This window comes from Tiliqua scincoides, chromosome 2, assembly GCF_035046505.1.
Source record: "Tiliqua scincoides isolate rTilSci1 chromosome 2, rTilSci1.hap2, whole genome shotgun sequence".
Lineage (NCBI taxonomy): Eukaryota > Metazoa > Chordata > Lepidosauria > Squamata > Scincidae > Tiliqua > Tiliqua scincoides.
In genome coordinates, this window is record NC_089822.1 from 160,786,737 (window position 1) to 160,805,103 (window position 18,367).

Here is an 18,367-nt window from a genome sequence, read left to right on the forward strand (position 1 = left end):
TGGTTCTGGCACAGCATCTAGTGCGGCTGAAAAGACCGATTCGGGAGTGACAATCCCTTCCACACTGGGAGCAAGTATAGTGTGTCCCTGGTCTGTCTCCCTGGTTATGGGCATTCCTTCTTTGCCTCTTTGCCTCAGTCTGTTGGCAAAGTGTCTCTTCAAACTGGAAAAGGCCATGCTGCACAGCCTGCCTCCAAGAAGAACGCGCAGAGGCCAAGGTTTCCCATCTGTTGAGGTTCATTCCTAAGGCTTTCAGATCCCTCTTGCAGATATCCTTGTAGTGCAGCTGTGGTCTACCCATAGGGTGCTTTCCCTGCACAAGTTCTCCATAGAGATCCTTTGGGATCTGACCATCGCCCATTCTCACAACATGACCAAGCCAACGCAGGCGTCTCTGTTTCAGCAGTGTATACACGCTGGGGATTCCAGCTTGTTCCAGGACTGTGTTGTTTGGAACTTTGTCCTGCCAGGGGATACCGAGGATGCGTCAGAGGCAGCGCATGTGGAAAGTGTTCAGCTTCTTCTCCTGTTGTGAGCAAAGAGTCCATGACTTGCTGCAGTACAGAAGTGTACTCAAGACGCAAGCTCTGTAGACCTGGATCTTGGTATGTTCCGTCAGCTTCTTGTTGGACCAGACTCTCTTTGTGAGTCTGGAAAACATGGTAGCTGCTTTACCGATGCGTTTGTTTAGCTCGATATCCAAAGAAAGAGTGTCGGAGATTGTTGAGCCAAGGTACACAAAGTCATGGACAACCTCCAGTTCATGCGCAGAGATTGCAATGCAGGGAGGTGAGTCCACATTCTGAACCATGACCTGTGTTTTCTTCAGGCTGATTGTCAGTCCAAAGTCTTGGCAGGCCTTGCTAAAACAGTTCATGAGCTGCTGGAGATCTTTGGCAGAGTGGGCGGTGACAGCTGCATCGTCCGCAAAGAGGAAATCACGCAGACATTTCAGCTGGACTTTGGACTTTGCTCTCAGTCTGGAGAGGTTGAAGAGCTTTTCATCTGATCTGGTCCGGAGATAGATGCCTTCCGTTGCAGTTCCAAAGGCATGCTTCAGCAGGACAGCGAAGAAAATCCCAAACAAGGTTGGTGCAAGAACACAGCCCTGTTTCACTCCGCTTCGGATGTCAAAGGGGTCTGATGTGGAGCCATCGAAGACAACAGTGCCCTTCATGTCCTTGTGGAAAGATCTGATGATGCTGAGGAGCCTGGGTGGACATCCGATCTTGGGGAGAATCTTGAAGAGGCCGTCCCTGCTGACCAGGTCGAAAGCCTTCATGAGATCTATGAAGGCTATAAAGAGTGGCTGTCATTGTTCTCTGCATTTCTCCTGCAGCTGTCTAAGGGAGAATACCATATCTGTGGATCTGTTGGCTCGGAATCCGCACTGCAATTCTGGATAGACGCTCTCTGCAAGTACCTGGAGCCTCTTTAGTGCAACTCGGGCAAACAGCTTTCCTACAACACGTAGGAGAGAGATGCAGTAGTTATTGCAGTCACCCCTCTCACCTTTGTTCTTGTACAGCATAATGATGTTTGCATCCCTCATGTCCTGTGGTACTCCATCTTCTCTCCAGCAGAGGCAGAGGATTTCATGCAGCTCAGTGGCGATGATCTCTTTGCAGCACTTTAGGACTTCAGCAGGGATGCTGTCTTTCCCAGGTGCCTTGCCTAGGCAGCAAGCAACTGTTACCCTGCACATGCCTGATCTCGGAAGCTAAGCTTGATCAGCCTGGGGTCAGGCCTGGTTAGTACTTGGATGGCAGACTGCCTGGGAATACCAGGTGCTGTAGGCTATACCATAGTCTTTCGAGAGTGAAGGTTGCCAACCAAACCCTGCATATATAGGATTACAAAGGGGGACAGAGAGCCTAGCCATTTTCAACCACTGTGCTGTGGCACATTGGTATGCTGCAGATGGTCTGCAGGTGTACTGAGGGAATCTGGGGGGATAATCACTTATTAGTAGGGCCACTGGGGGGATGCGAGCCCCTGTTGTCAGTGCAGTGTGCCTTGTCAATGGTCAAAAAACCGATGGTGGGCCCTTGACAATTTTAAAGTGTTGTCAGTGGGCTGTGAGATGAAAAAGGCTGAAAAATTCCCTTTAACAATTGCACAGAAGAAGGAATTTTGGCAAGTGCAGCACAACAGGGAAGAGTTTAAAAAGCTGCACCTGCTAAAACTCCCTCTACTGTAGAATGGTTCAAGGCAGTGTTTCCCAAATGGTGGGTTGGGACCCATTAGGTGGGTCATGAGCCAATTTCAGGTGGGTCCCCATTCATTTCAATATTTTATTTTTAACAGATTAGACTTGATGCTCCTACGGTAAGTGAGTGCAACTGGGAAAGTGTTACAGACCTGTACTTTTAACAAGCTACTATGTATATATTTTAACAATGATACTCTGGGTCAGAGTATCATTGGCATGCCGGGGCTCAGCCACAAGGCTCCCTCCCTGCCTGGTCACTCTCGTTCCCTTGGTACCTGCGGCGGTGGGGGCAGTGCTCCTCCGCTTGAGTGCAGCCTAGGATTGTTGTTGGGTAAGAGTGCAGCCTAGGATTGTTACAAATTATCCTGTTTGGTGATGTCACTTGCGGTCATGACATCACTTGATGATGTCACTTGTGGTCATGATGTCACTTGGGTCCTGACAGAGTCTCCTTCTAAAAAGTGGTTCCTGGGGCTAATGTGTGAGAACCACTGCCCTATGCATGTGCATACAGTGCAAGCTTTTGCAGAGGTGCTAGGAAGTCAGCCCCACTGTGCACAGGTAGCCACAGACACGCCGAAGCCAGCCACCCCAACTGGAAACGGTGGGTGCCTTCCTCCTGCAGGAGCTCAGGGAAGGTTCCTTGGAAGGAGCCCCAAGGCGGGCACCCGCCCTGAAACAGGGCAGCGCAGCAGCAGCGGCGGGCTCGAGCCTCCCCAGGTCGGAGCACCTGCAGCTGAGCTCGTGCACGGCGCGAGAAGGCGCGCCCGGGCTCAGCCACGACGCTCCCTCCCTGCCTGGTCGTCCCCGTTCCCTCGGTACCTGCGGCGGTGGGGGCGGCGCTCCTCCGCTCGAGCGCCGCCGCCGCCGCTCTCCGGGGTCCTGCAGCCCGCTCGCCGCTGCGGAGCCATCGCGTTGCTCAGGCGGCAGCGCGCGCCAGCAGCCCGCACAAGATGCCCAGGCAGCGACCAATAGGCACGCGCGTGGCCCCGAAGCGACGGTCCCAGGCCGGAGCAATGGATCGCCGAGACTGCGAGCAGCAAGAACGGGGAAGGCCGCGCAATCGATTCCAGAGACGGAGATCGGAGAGGAGGAAAGGAACTGGAGCGCTGCAGGCAGGTGGGGAGTCTGCGAGGGCAAACTAGAGCACTGCAGGGACGAGGGGGAGGCAGGGCTGGAGCACTGCAGAGCCAGGCCTGCAGCAGTGTGTCTCTCAGTCTAAAACAGTGTTTCTCAGGCAGTGCTATGGGTACCACCCAGTGGTGTACACGAGGGGGGCAGGGGGTGCCAAAGCCCCTGGTGCCAGGAGGGCAGTTACCATTGGTGGCACTTGAGGTGGGGCCTGGTGGTACTCGCAGGACCCCTGGACACCTGCCACCCAGGGGCAAGACCAGGAACACGGCACAACAAACAGCGGTTGGAGGCGCCAAAGCCTGCTCTTCTGTGCCCACCCTGAGCTTCTTACTGGTGTTTGTGACGTCCCAGCTCGCCTCCCAACCCAGAAGTAACTGGCAATGATGCCCTTGCCAATTATTTTCAGTGGTACTTCAATTATCATCATCATCATCATCATCATTATTATTATTATTATTATTATTATTATTATTATTATTATTATTAACAGTGTTTATATACAGCTCTCCAACTAAAAGTTCCCAAAGTGGTTTACAGGAAAAAAAAATCAAATAACTGATGGCTCCCTGTCCCCAAAGGTCTCACAATCTAAAAAGATGCAAAGGAACGCCAGCAGACAGCCACTAGGAAAGACACTGCTGGGGTGAGGAGGGCCAGTTACTCTCTCCCTGCTAAATAAAAGAGGAGCACCCACTTGAAAAAGTGTCTCTTATCCAGTCAGCAGGGGTCAGGGAATAGGTGGTTCGTGTGAAGTAGTACACAAAGGACAAATGTTGAGAAACACAGGTTGTGTGTTGCAGTTGTGGCATTTTGTCTACTCCGCATAAGAACATAAGAACATAAGAACAGCCCCACTGGATCAGGCCATAGGCCCATCTAGTCCAGCTTCCTGTATCTCACAGCAGCCCACCAAATGCCCCAGGGAGCACACCAGATAACAAGAGACCTCATCCTGGTGCCCTCCCCTATCTGCTGGGGAGTGTGTCGACTTCAGAAGGCTGTTTGCTGGTGCTCTGTGGTCCTCATTATGGCAGGGGCATCAGGAGCCTTTTCACTTTCCTGGTCCAATTATAGATGCCGGCGCTGAACCAGCGAGTGCCACTGACCTCAGCTCTGGATTTAGAAGTCAGTCAACAAGTAAAAAAACAAACAAACCCATAGTTTTCAGTTTTGATGCACATGATCAATAAGAAAAAACAAGCATACACACACCAGGGCTAGAGCCCAATCCTATGCATGTCTACTCAGATGTAAATCCCATTATAGTCAATGGGGCTTACTCCCAGGAATGTGTGAATAGGATTGTAGCCCTAGTCCTCACCACTCATGGTATTTAGTTGCTAACTACTTGCAGACCATAAGGACCAAAGGGCTTTTTACCCTTATTCCAATATCATCTGTTGCCGTACTCACTTGGACATGTATAACATTCATGAGTTGTCCTGTGAAAAAGGAGGTTTGTGTCCAGTTCTTAGATTTGCATTCAGTTGTGTGTGGAAATCAGCCTAATATTTTTGCTGTTCTTTTTTAGGTTCAGCATTTGGTTTTGCTGCTTGTAGTTGCCCTATAGGGAACATGGAAGAAAAGACCGTGAGGGATTCTTCCCCATTTGAATTCCACCTGGTACACTTGGATCTCAAGGGAGCAGCGCCGAAGGTTTCGTATTTGGCAGAGGTAACAAAGCCTTAGGCAGGGCAATCAAGGAGTTCAACTCTGTTGGCTGTACTCTGATTCAGTAATATGATGAGTTTGGTTTTTCCACCGACTTTTACTGAGTGCATTTGGTTAATGGGTTCAAATGATCTTTGAGATAGTCAACTGAAATAATTATAATTTGGTCATACTGTTCCAGCAAGAGAAGTCAATAGTTCCACCCGACAAAATCTTTGTGTAAAAAATGTAATTGCTGATAGTGTCCAGTATGTCCTTATTCCAGCATATTTTTTTGATGGTGGAACCACCTCTCATACTGGGAAAGCAAAACAATATTAATGGTGTCTATTGTTAGATATGACTACATCTAAGATTGAGCTTTGAGTAATACAGAGGGGCATCAAATTTGTGGAAGCAAGGGGGGAAAAGGAAAAATCACATTTCAAAAATTCCCAGATCTTGTTTTTGTTTAAGAAGCTGGCAAAGTTTTAGGGAAAAATAAGGCTCATTAGTACAGTAGAGTTGTATCTATCCCACACTAATTCTAAGAAGAATGGGCCTAAGAAGAATGGGCCTAAGAATTATTAGAATTCTAAGAATTATTAGAATAAGAATTATTAGAATTCTTAGAATAATTCTAAGAAGAATGGGCCTTTGGCTGCCCTGTCTTCATAGTTTAGCAAGTATTTGATCAATTTCTGGCATTCAAGGGCAAATCTAGCCACTCCTACTTGCCAATATCAAGATTAAACTATGGACGAAAAGTGTTTGGCTGTGTGTCATGTAGCTGTTCACTTCAGAATGTTATGTATCAGATGAACTACCTGCAGGTCAGACTACTTAAATATACTAGGGCTGCAAACCTATACTTACCTGGGAGTAAGCCCCATTAAACACAATCTTGCTGACATATATATCGTTTCATTTTTTTAATCTCTGAAAACTGAAATGGTTGCACAGAATGAAAAATGATATACAGAAACACAAACAAAATGATTGAAACCATGTACCGAACAATATCAGGTTGTAGGCCCTTATAGGTCCTCCCTGTTTCTGCCCCACCCCCACCACTTGCAAGGGCCTTTTGCAATAAAGCTTTCATCTGTTTTCTAAAAATGGACAGCAGCGGACTTGGGAGAGCATCCAACAAGGAGAGGGACATACTAAAGAAAACCCTATTCCTGACTTCCCTCTCACATGTTAGTTGTTTTAGTACAGCAAACACTGGCACCTGGAGCAGAGCCCTCTCACCAAACCTGGGGGTGAGATATTTCCCTAAGGTTGTTTTAATGTCTCATTAAGATAGACATACTAGCAGGAGATGGGGTACTCCTGCTATCCATTACGGGGTACAAGCCATGATGTGTATGCGCAACCTCCTGATTTTAGAAATGGGTTATGTCAGAATGCCAGATGCAAGGGAGGGCACCAGGATGAGGTCTCTTGTTATCTGGTGTGCTCCTTGGGGCATTTGGTGGGCCGCTGTGAGTTAAAGGAAGCTGGACTAGATGGGCCTATGGCCTGATCCAGTGGGGCTGTTCTTATGTTCTTATGAGATTTGAGATACTTATGTAACCAACAGATTTTCCGGTTGTTCCATGTCCTTGGTGCAAATGGGATTCTCCTTGAATATGAGGATATGTTTCCTTACAGTGAGGAGCTGAAGCCACTCCAAGCAAATGATGCATACAGGTAAGGTAGCTCTTAGTTACAGTTGGCTCACCTTCTCAGATGGGCAAAGTTTGAAGTTTGGCCTTTGATTCTATTGTCTCAATTCAGAGGCAGCACTGAAACCTCAGCATGTATACAGACATGTCGGTACAGAAGCCAGTGCTTTTTTTTCCTTTGCTGCTATAGAGTGAATTGTTCAGGTCCATAGCAGGCTCACCGCTCAAACTATTTATGCCTAGATGCCCCCTTTCAGTATGCAGTAGGTAGGCAGGATCCGTGAAGCTAGAGTCATAGAGAAATACCAGAGCCATAATGCACAGGGCACCCAAGCTTCAACCAGCAGAGGCACTGTCTAAGTCCAGCATTATATTTTAAGCCTTCTGTACCTTTCCTTAATCTTAAGGGCCTTGAGCAACATGTTTGAAAAGGTGAAGTAAAAGTTCTGGATATATAGCAGTGGAAGCATATTTTTCTTAAGAAAAACAACCCTGAAGATACAATTTCTGCTTCAGGTTCATTTTGTGTTTTTTTCCAGTAGATATGCAAAAAACATACACTTCTGAGTGTAGTAACCAACATAGCACCAAATATGATGATCTTGACAAATACACCCTTCCAGTATTGACACAACATAGCCTTTTGGATTTACGATGTATGGAGTTCTTCTAATTGATAAACTTTGTATTGAAATACCCCATTGGTAACTAAACACTGTTTGTGCTCTTTCTAGTCCCTCTGAGATTAAAGAGATTTTAAATCTGGCGAAGTTGCATGGGTTAGAGGTTATCCCTTTGGTACAGACATTTGGACACATGGAGGTAAGTGCCATGACTCAAGATGTTTATTTTCCTTGGGGGACTGATTGGGTAAGGTTTGTTGCTGCCTGTAGTGTTTACAGATATGGAAAGTGAAATTTCTGTGTACTTGCATTCCTCCTATATCCAAGTGTAAGTCTTGCTCTTCACAGAACTTTAAATTGCTCGCTTTTACGGGGTTGTGGGGATAGTAAAAACAAAACAAAACAAAACACTAATTCTACAAACAGCTTTTGCAATCAAAACATAGTATCAAATGTTGTATGAGTGTCATACGGACACTTCCTCACCTCCTCCACGCATCATCTTCTTAATTTTGAAAAACTTTATTGATGTATTTGTTTACAGTGCACTACTCCTTCTTACCTCAATTATGTAGGGACAGGATACTTTACTATTGTAGCTGGACCCACACTCCCACAATCGTATCCCTAGCAGGAATATGGTGGGGGGGGGGGGATTATTAGTAAGGTTACCAGTTGCTAGAATGTTGGGTTTTGCATTCACACCTGTTTTGATTTCTAGACTTCTTGACAGTATGTAGGGTGGACGGACAGTGTATATTGAACTTTGTGAGGCTGAACTTTATTCTACTTCATGATATTTGCCAGGGAGAATCTTGGGGTGTTCAAAATCAGGAGAAACAAAGGATAGAGAAAGGGGCATAAATGGCATTCTACTTGGCTTTTTCAGCTGGGATAGTTGTGAACTGTTACAAAAGTTCTTCACTTACCTCTTTGGTAAATCAAAACTTCACATATAGGCTAATGGGTTCTGAGCTGTCTGTGACAGATCAGGAGAGAGATCTTGAGGTGGTGGTGGACAGATTGATGAAAGTGTCGACCCAATGTGTGGCGGCAGTAAAGAAGGCTAATTCTATGCTTGGAATCATTAGAAAAGGTATTGAGAACAAAACGGCTAATATTATAATGCCGTTGTACAAATCGATGGTAAGGCCACACCTGGACTATTGTGTCCAGTTCTGGTAGCTACATCTCAAAAAAGACATAGTGGAAATGGAAAAGGTGCGAAAGAGAGTGACTAAAATGATTACTGGGCTGGGGCACCTTCCTTATGAGGAAAGGCTATGGTGTTTGGGCCTCTTCAGCCTAGAAAAGAGGGGACATGATTGAGACATACAAACTATGCAGGGATGGACAGAGTGGAGATGCTCTTTTCATTCTCACGTAACACCAGAACCAGGGGATATCTACTAAAATTGAGTGTTGGGAGGGTTAGAACAGACAAAAGAAAATATTTCTTTACTCAGCGTGTGGTCGGTCTGTGGAACTCCTTGCCTCAGGGTGTGGTAATGGCATCTGACTGGATGCCTTTAAAAGGGGATTGGACAAGTTTCCGGAGGAAGAATCCATTATGAGTTACAAGCCATGATGTGTATGTGCAATCTCCTGATTTAAGAAATGGGCTATGTCAGAATGCCAGTGCAAGGGAGGGCACCAGGATGCAGGTCTCTTGTTATCTGGTGTGCTCTCTGGGGCATTTGGTGGGCCGCTGTGAGATACAGGAAGCTGGACTAGATGGGCCTATGGCCTGATCCAGTGGGGCTGTTCTTATGTTCTTATGTCACCCTGGTGTTTGCTTTGGTTTGTTGGCTACATCCCTGACTTTTGCTTCTCCTTCAGTTTGTTCTGAAGCACAAAGAATTCTGTCACCTTCGGGAAGTGGCAATGTTTCCCAACACTGTGAACCCCCATAGAGAGGAATCTCTGAGGCTGGTCAGCAAAATGATAGAGCAAGTGATAGCTCTGCATGGTGATCTTCAATGGTTTCACATTGGTTGCGATGAGGTATGATGCAGGGCCTCAGTATGAAATTGTTCCCCTAACACAAGAGGATACCTTGTAAGAACTGTGGCATCCAGCCACCAGCTCTTATTTTGTCAGTTGTGTTCCTTTATTGTTATTAATTAACAATGTATATGCTGGGATGCAAGTTCTATAATCTCACAAAAATCACTGTACTAATGCAGAAACTGAACTCCTTTTCTTTACTCCTTAAATTGTAAATTTTCTAAATAATATTTTAATAATAAATTTAGCATTTGTTAGCACTTTTTGAGCATACAAAGCGCTTCACACGTATTGTCATGATGTAGTCTTTACAACAACCACTTAAGTTAAATATTATTATCCACACTGCATCAGGGTTATCTACAACTTCCTAGTAAGTTTATGGCAGATTCAAATGGGAAAAGTCCAGATTTGCAGACTCTTGGCTACTCTGCTTTCAAAATATCTTTATTATGCATTTGATCCGAAATGCAAGTCTTGAAACAGTCCCTACCTGAATCCTTTCCTTGTCTCTTGCAATTCAGCAAGAGGGTACTTCTCTCTGAGCTCCCAGTGAATGGAAAAGAATGACCTCCCCTCCTTCCCAGCCGCCCTGGGTCCCTTTATGGAGAAGGGCGGGATATAAATAAAGTTTATTATTTATTTCTGTGCGCTTGCAGATTTTATCACTTGGTTGTAATGATGTCATCACATTACTTGACTAGAGGAATGGATACTACCTGGTCTCTCCTAGACAAGGCTGCTATCCAACTGATAAGCACTTCCAGTCTTGGCCGAATTCATGTGGGAATATGAGCTGAATAGGCATCTAGCACATTGTCAGTGGCATTGTTCGCCAAACAAAGAGCAAAAGCTGCCTGTAAAAAATATCCCAGCAGCTGAGTAGCACAGAGGCTGCTGGAGAGTTAAAACATGTCCAAAAAATAGGGAAAAATTGGGGGGGAAAGCAGGGAAAACACAGGGGATTCATCGCCATGTTCGTTCCTCATTCCTCTTTCCTAGTGGGTATGGAGTCTCACAGCATGATAGCTGAACCCACAATGTGCACTTAAATATTCTAGGCCAGGCTAAAGTCAACCTCCAAAGAAAAGCTTTTCTCATTGACTTCCTTATGGCACCCATAATGTGCGCTTCAACCCCAAACCATGTACAATAGCCAAGACTGGAGCAAAAAGTTCCTTGTGAGAGAGACTTGCCTTAGCTTTCCATCCTTACTGCTACAGTGACCAGCACATTGCTGGTCCTAAATAATTACTAAATGGTGGTGGTTGGAATAGCAATAAATCAAGATTGTCCTGATTGGTATCTCCAGGTTTATTACCTTGGTGAAGGGGAAGAGTCCAAACAGTGGCTGCAGCAAGAGGAAAACACCATTGAAAAGCTCTGCCTGGCCCACATGAAAGCAGTGGCAAACTATGTTGTCTCAGCTCATCCCACCGTGAAGCCAGTTGTGTGGGATGATATGCTAAGGGGAATTAGTGAAGAAACGCTAACAGGTAGGTCAAAACAGAGATTGTTTTATTCTGACATTAGCTAAAGGACACTTTTAGAATGAAAATGGACATTCTTTTCTGATGGGGAGTAGGTCAAATGTAACTTAAAAGATGCTTTGAAGGTGAGAGAGGAGAGGTCTTTCAAATGCTACAAATGAACTATATGACCGTTAAAGATCTGCAACATTTTTTTCAGTGGAAGTAATACACATGTTCAGTACTGAACTGCAGGATTTCTGAAGGGGGGGGGCAGGCAGCTTTTTCCTGACTTTGAAGTACACTGCTTCTTCAAGGCCTTTTCTATTTGTGATCCACTTGGTGAGGAGCAGCAGGGAATTTGGGCATTTCTGTATCTCTGGACACTGTTCTCAAATTCCTTCACGTAGATCTGTGTCACTTTCTGTACAACGCACAGCAAAGCATTATAGTCAATCTGATTTCTTTTCCTTTTCAGCTTCTGGGATAGCCCAGCTTGCAGAACTCATGATCTGGGACTATACTCCTGATTTTGCTGTAAGCAGTAAAGGTTGGTACTGTTTAGTGACTTTATTTTTAAAAGGCAGTGTTTAGTCAATATCTGACATTCAAGATCTGTTAGCCAGATCTTAGTTACCAAAATAATTTCCCCACAGTGTTGTTGCAAGGATAAAGTAGGAGAACTCTAGATGGTATACCTCAAGCTATTTGAGTTGAATACAAAGGTGATAAATATTTTTAATAGCCACCATTGTAGGTCATTATTGGTGTGCTGTACTGATTAGAATGCTAGAGCTGAACTAGAGAGACCTGGATTTGAATCCATTCTTAGCCATGTTGCTCAGTGAGTGACCTTAGGCCAGTCAAATCAACCTAATTTATCTCATGTGGCTGTATCTTCCATAGATATCTATGTCTGTCTCACAGTGTAACTAAATTTAGAATCAATGCCTTTTGTTATTTGATCACTGAGCTGTAGTTTGTTTCTTTTTTTTCTTTAGGTGCAAGACAGACTGATTTTTGTTCTTTTGAATGCCCCAGAATTCCCATTCCATAGGAAGAAGGAAGCTATTCTTGGGATATTATGGCATATGCTTTACCCCTGAACTGTGGGCTTACTCCTCCAGTTTTAACAGTTTACATAATGAGTGGTGTTCATGTCTTCCTCTTGCTTTCCAGCAACTCTCATACAAAAGTACCAAAGGTGTAGCTTCCCCAAGCTGTGGTTTGCAAGTGCTTTTAAGGGAGCCACCGGAGTGAACCAGTCCCTGACACTTATTGGTCATCATCTTAGAAATCACCAACAGTGGATGAAAGTGGCTGAGAGCAGTCCTCCTGGAATCATCCGAGGGATCGCCCTGACTGGCTGGCAAAGGTAATTCAGTCTAATGCAGGGGATCAAAACATCTGTAGCATTATTAATGCATTGAAAATGTGGCCTGTGGAGAAGAATTCTGACGCTAACAGATTAAGTGAAAATAATGAGTTTGTTCCTAGCCTTATAATTGCAAAGAAAAACAGTAAAACACATGCATAATGTTGACCAACATCTTGGAAACCAGAGAGATCCTTGGACTGGAGGTTTCTGTTTTTACTGTTACTCTGGGTTGTTTCTCCTACCCTTATACCACTACCCTTCTCCCGTGGCTGCTGCTCTTTTTTCTGCATGCTTTGACTGCCCAAATGTCTTTCCATCCAACCCAACCTTTTTCCAATGTTTCTGGAACCCCCAAACCTCCAGTTCTAGTCCATCTTCCAATCTGTTTAAAAAAAACAAAAAACTGTTCTACAAGGGGAACAAATCAAGCACTCATAATATGTTAGGGACAATTGCATGCATTTTGTCCAGGTTGATGACTATGTTATCAGGAATGACACATTGAAAAGCACATGTAGTTTTAATTTCATGCTTTCTGGGTTTTCAGGAGGTGTGTTTACTACTGGTCTTGCTATGCCTGAGGCTACTGCCAATGTCTGCACTGCTGCAGGTCTGCTTGTCTTACCTATTAGTTAACAGCCTCCCATTTTCTTTTCTAGGTATGATCACTTCTCTGTCCTGTGCGAGCTTCTGCCTGTAGGAATTCCATCACTAGCTGTATGTCTCCAGACACTAAAAAACGGTATAGAATGACTCTCTTCTCCATCAGATCTAAGACAGGTGCACATTAGTAGCATCAAGAAAACGCTGGTTTCTGAGCTAATATCTGGTACTGGATAGTAGCGTTGGAGTTTGAAATAGCTGTTCAGCTTAAACTTGTTTTTTCTGATCCTGATTACACAGGAATTTATTTAGATCTGTTTTGTGATAGGTAGCAATATTTCAGTCCTTGTTCTGTGTAGTTCTGTGTGGTTAGAAATGGAAGATACTGCTCTCAATTTAAAGACAGGGAGCAGGGATTGTTGTAATGTAACCCAGCCCAAACCACAGCCCTAGAATAATGATTCCAGGTGTGGTGCGGTGATGGCAAAGCTTTACTGTTTCGTAGCCAGCAGTTTTTGTTTCCGATCTTCACACAGCCACGCATGGGTCAGTTGCTTCCCCAGTAAATCACCCCAGAAGGCTCTGCACTCAGATTTCCTGGGGGAGGCGGCTGACCAGTGCGCAGGTTTATGAAGATTGGGTGCAAAAACTGTTGGCTGCCGCGCAGAGCGGTAAGGCTTTGCCACTGCCGTGCCACACCTGGAATCATTATTCTGGTGCACTGGATCCGGCCCATGGGCCAGGATTTGGCAGCCTATGGTGTAACCTATAGCTCAGATACCGTTGATGTGATATTGGACAATACTGGTCCTTAAGGCCCAGTCACAGATAGTGCCCATTAAAGTGTAACACACTTGCACATCCCATCTTTTGTATCCCTTCCTGTAACTGTTCCAGGCAATTGGAAGTTCCATGATGAAACCATCTGGTTCGCCTAAGAAAAAGGGAAAAAATATAAGGCCTGCAAGATCTATTTGGCTCATCAAAGCATTCTTGCAAGAAAAGCTTTTGAGATATCGGGCAGGGGTGCTCACACTTTTTTGGCTCGAGAGCTACTTTGAAACCCAGCAAGGCCCGGAGATCTACCAGAGTTTTTTTTACAATGTTCGCGCCATCATAACATATAACATTTATGTGTGCAATGTATGTTGGTGTACCTTGAGCCCCACTGAGTATAACAGGACTTACTCCTGAGTAGACATGCCTAGGATTAGGCTATGAGGCTGCAATCCTAGCCACACTTACCTGGGAGTAAGCCCCATTGAGTACAATGGGCCTTACTCCTGGCGTTTCCTCCCAGAGGCACCTGAAGGGGGGGTCGGCACTCCGCGATCTACTCATTTTGCCTCGCGATCTACCAGTAGATCGCGATCCACCTATTGAACACCCCTGATATCGGGTGATGAGAGTTTGCAATCCCAAACTTGAAATTAAACATGTTTGGGATTGCATCTTATTTCAGTGCCTAATGCCTGATCAAGAAATTGCTTCCCCCTTAACTTTTTTGTTCTGCATTGTCACTGTCCTCTATGGCCCAGGTAGGTACTGTCCTGTCATTTATGATTCACCGCATGGTAATTGGTAGGCCTGAGCAACCTAGGGTACTTTAATTCCTTTTAATCTGCTGTGGAATTTACACATACACCAGCACAGATGCAGGTTACCATAACCACCAGATTGAACAGATGTAAACAGCACAACATCAGACTAAGCACTACTAGCAATCCCATAATAGTTTACCATTCATGATCACAAGCCAGTTTCATTTCCCACTCAAGGTTTTACCCTTTTCTTGGTCTCTCAAGGTGGCTATTCAGAAAAAGTGAAAGAAGACGTTGAAAAATTCTTGGGAATCTCCAGTTTGGAAATAGACACTTTCATGAGGTAAAAGCTCCAGATGCTGTGTTATAATAGAATTTAAATATACGGATCCAAGACTGAAAGAATCGTAGTGTATGATGAGGCCTACTTGTGGAAAAAGGAGTGAGCTTTCTTTGGTGCCTGGAGGTGAGCCAAAAAGTGATCACGTGATTTAATTCAAAAAGTATTACTCTAGAATGATTAACATCTCCTGGTTTTGGTATCAAACCACTACCATAGAGTAGCTCCATCACTCCATTCCTTCTAAAGATTTATCAAGGCTAATCAATCTCCCATTATTTTGTGATATAGGTCAGGAGATGGGGAAGAAATGGGACAGTGGTGGGGAAGAAATATGGAAACCCTTTTCTGATTTCACCCTGTCTATATGTGAGAGCAAGAAACATCATCCAGGCTGCCCGATAACTTTATTTGAATGCTCATACGAATTCTCTTCTTGAATAGTGACATCTCAGGGACTTTCCCAGGCAGTGAAATTCTCTCACTTGTGACTCAAATTGCCTTCTACCTCAAACCCTCAGTGGATGAACTTCTGGAAAACAACAGGTGGGGAACACAAAAAAGCAGCTGATACACCTGCCCTGTCTATAATTTTCTTAGTTACAACATAAAATGTATCTTACTGTTTTTACTAATCCACAGTTAAATGGCCATTCCTTGGTCTTGTCTCCAAGCATGAACTGAAACAAATTCATCTCTTTTTTAATCAACCACCCAGATAGCAAGTGTGATAAAATGGTATTATGGTATAATTCATCTATGTTACATGGTCGCTTAACGAAATGCTTTGTAGTCAGCTGAAACTCCATGCTTGGACTCATGTGCTGGCTGTTTCTGCCACAGTAGCTCTTCAGTTTCATTCATACTCTGATGTATTTTCAGATATGTCACAGGTTGGTTCAGTCCCTACCACAGAAAGAGGATGAAGATCCATCCCATAATGATTCATCATTTTCAGCCAGATGCACTAAGGTAACTCAAGGATTTTGCTCTCCTGCAAAGCTTGTGTTTTCAATATTTGCTTCAGACTGCTGGAATTTAAAGCTTACATTTCTTTCACAACAAAGCAACATAAGCATTCTCCTCCATTGAGAATGGTGCAGTGCTTTCTACATAGTTTTTGAGGATGTATTGTGTGTCTTAGTCAAAAATGAGCAGTCCAGTCCTATCCTCCACACTGCAGAGAAATATAGTGGCACCATTGCCTCCACTGCATCCAGTACAGGAAAGGAGGCTGCTAGTGAGCACCTTGGAGTAAGAGAACATTTGTTCCCTTAACCAGGCATTAAGCCCCTGCACCTGCAATGGGACTACTCAGGCTTGTGCAAAATAACAGGTGCAAATCCAAGCAGCCCCGTGTTGGGAAATCATGTAATCATGAATCATAGAATTTTAGTCATAGTGTGGTTTTCACAGATACACAGGTTTAAAAAGACTGCAAGCCACCCACTTCAGCTTCACATTAAGGTGGAAAACTAGGAAGTGAAGGTGGCTCTGAGACTAGAAATGACATCCAGCAGTCATGGTGAAAAGGTGGTTTTGCTTTTCACTGCGCCGTTTCTCTCCTGGGTGCCATACATCATCTTCCCCCTTTTTAAAAATTCACAGTTCCATTTTTTAAGTTTAAAACAAACAAAATGGATTTCTATTTCTGTTGGTGCCATGGGTCTCTAGAAAATCCAATTAAATTATTTATATTATAAAATCAAACAATGACAATTTTGGCTCCTAGCAACCTTGACCCATTTGGTTGTAGAACTGCTTTGATTTGTAGTGGATTAGAGCCTCTCCCCACCACAGCAAACAAGAAGCAAGTTTATAAATTACACACCGCTAATATAAAATCACTAAAGGGCATGTGTTCCCCCTTGCCATTTTCTTACTGCATTTGAGCTGCTGTGTGAAAGTCAGATACAGTATACACATTCAAATGGTGCCCTTAAGATGTTGTCCCATCTTTTAAAGCCCACTGGCTTTATATGAAATACCAAGCTGCCTGTAGAAGTTGCCCCTTTTCACAAGAGGCAAGAGAATGAGCTCACTTTGATTATAGTCTTAAACAGCCCTTCAGCGGTCTTGCCTCCTTTGCATTGTAATTATTAAATCAAGAACTATATATATTTCATGATAATATATTCACTCCTACTATTGGTTTCTGCTTAGGCTTTTGACAAAATGGACTGCTGTAAACGAGGACCTCCAAACAGCCATGGAAAAGGTCTTCTATATGTCTGCTACAGAGGAATGGATGGAGGAGAATGTCCAGCCCAGCCTGCAAAGACTTCAAGGCACAGTAGATGACCTGGACAGAGCAATACAGGCACTATCATAGCACTCTTACAGGCTGCTCAGCTTACCGAAGGCTTAGCATGGTATACATAGCACTGTGTAGTATGAGAGAAAAGGCAATTGCACTGATAATCTTGGAATTTAATTTTACGATGACATTTTGAAGACAGACTCAGGTCTCTCCCTTTTCTCTGCAAACATACCAGGAATCATTGTATACATGTCCCACTGTAGAAATAAAAGCAGGTTTAAAGTTTCTGCACTATTGTTTTTAGGACTAATGAGACTTTCCAGCTCCACAACTTGTGCACAGACACTTTATCTTCTAAGTAAACGTAATACATTGCAGAATCCAGTGATTTGTATGCTGTGGATGTCTCCAGTGAGGTTTTATAAAGTAGGGCAGATAACTATGCTTGAAGGTTTCCTGGTTTCTAAAACTGGGAGCAGGAATTGCATGAAACCAATGTGGTAATGGGCATTTTCCACAGTATAAGTGCATGCTAAGAAGCAATACCTATAGTTTTCTTATCCTGTGGGTCTCGTGTCACAGAATGTCCAATCCATGAGTTTGCAGCCTTCCATGCAAGTTCTCGAACGTGTGGTCACGGAACCCACATAGCTCTGTCTGTGAGTTTGGAAGGTAAGATGGCATCCTTTGCTGTCCTGAGGAACTAGCCCTTCACCACAGCTCTTCCTCACTGGTTCTGGCATTAAAAGTCAAGTCTCTCTCAGTAGAATGGTATAGACATGATGCATGTTTAAACAGCACTCTGAGAATATTTGCCATTACCATTGATCTGAAAACATAGATTTTGTTCTAGATGGAGAAAGTGCTATTCCCATAGGTAAAGTCACTATGTAAATAACTGTTGCTGGTGTAGAGTGCACTAAGCACACTGTTCAAAACTTGTTTTGGACTCTTTATTAAAACATTGCTGAGCAGAATAGTTTTCTGAAAATGAAGACTTGTTCCTACAAACCATTTGCCTGAACTACTACCTATTCCTGTCCCCAACTACTCAGAGTATGTGCATGGTTAGAGTATGTCCATGATTACTTTGCAGCCTCCTTATGTGCTCCGTCGCTCAAGCGTGATCTGGATGAGGGACACCAAATGATGCAGTATGTCGTCACCAGGTCTAGCCACTCATCACAGTTCACTCTTTCAAGCAGAATCTTCCACCAGCTTTTCAGCTGTCCGAACGCTCTCTCCCCTGACATCTTCTACCAGCTGAGGATATAGCTGAAGTGGAGTATATAGTTTCCCCAATTATCCAGAGTGAGATGGCCAAACCCCATTGATTTTCTCTACCACATTGGGTGCCCAAAAGCTCTCCTTCATTCTCCTAACGATGAAATCTGCCAGGTGCCCTTGCAAAAACGTCAGGAAACATTACCCTGGACTATGAAATGGTACCTCTTGCAATTGAAATAACCATTTCTCCCCC

General features: G+C 44.2%; 2 protein-coding genes across 2 annotated transcripts in view; one reads left to right on the forward strand and one right to left on the reverse strand.

The window, feature by feature from the left end:
- OGFOD3 (2-oxoglutarate and iron dependent oxygenase domain containing 3) overlaps nucleotides 1-3,165 on the reverse strand; it is a 53,127-nt gene extending 49,962 nt beyond the window's left edge. The window contains exon 1 of the mRNA XM_066616639.1: nucleotides 3,035-3,165. Within this exon, the coding sequence (XP_066472736.1) occupies nucleotides 3,035-3,123 (89 nt within the window). The 5' untranslated portion in view covers nucleotides 3,124-3,165. The remainder of the gene's footprint in view (nucleotides 1-3,034) is intronic.
- Nucleotides 3,166-3,293: 128 nt separating this feature from the next.
- HEXD (hexosaminidase D) lies at nucleotides 3,294-17,864 on the forward strand. Its single transcript, XM_066615841.1, has 13 exons — nucleotides 3,294-3,331; nucleotides 4,878-5,020; nucleotides 6,582-6,691; nucleotides 7,401-7,488; nucleotides 9,129-9,293; nucleotides 10,609-10,792; nucleotides 11,244-11,315; nucleotides 11,945-12,140; nucleotides 12,803-12,885; nucleotides 14,552-14,630; nucleotides 15,072-15,173; nucleotides 15,510-15,599; nucleotides 16,791-17,864. Exons 2-13 carry the CDS (start codon nucleotides 4,922-4,924, stop codon nucleotides 16,957-16,959), a joined length of 1,437 nt encoding a protein of 478 aa, XP_066471938.1. The 5' UTR covers nucleotides 3,294-3,331; nucleotides 4,878-4,921; the 3' UTR covers nucleotides 16,960-17,864.
- Nucleotides 17,865-18,367: the final 503 nt, after the last annotated feature.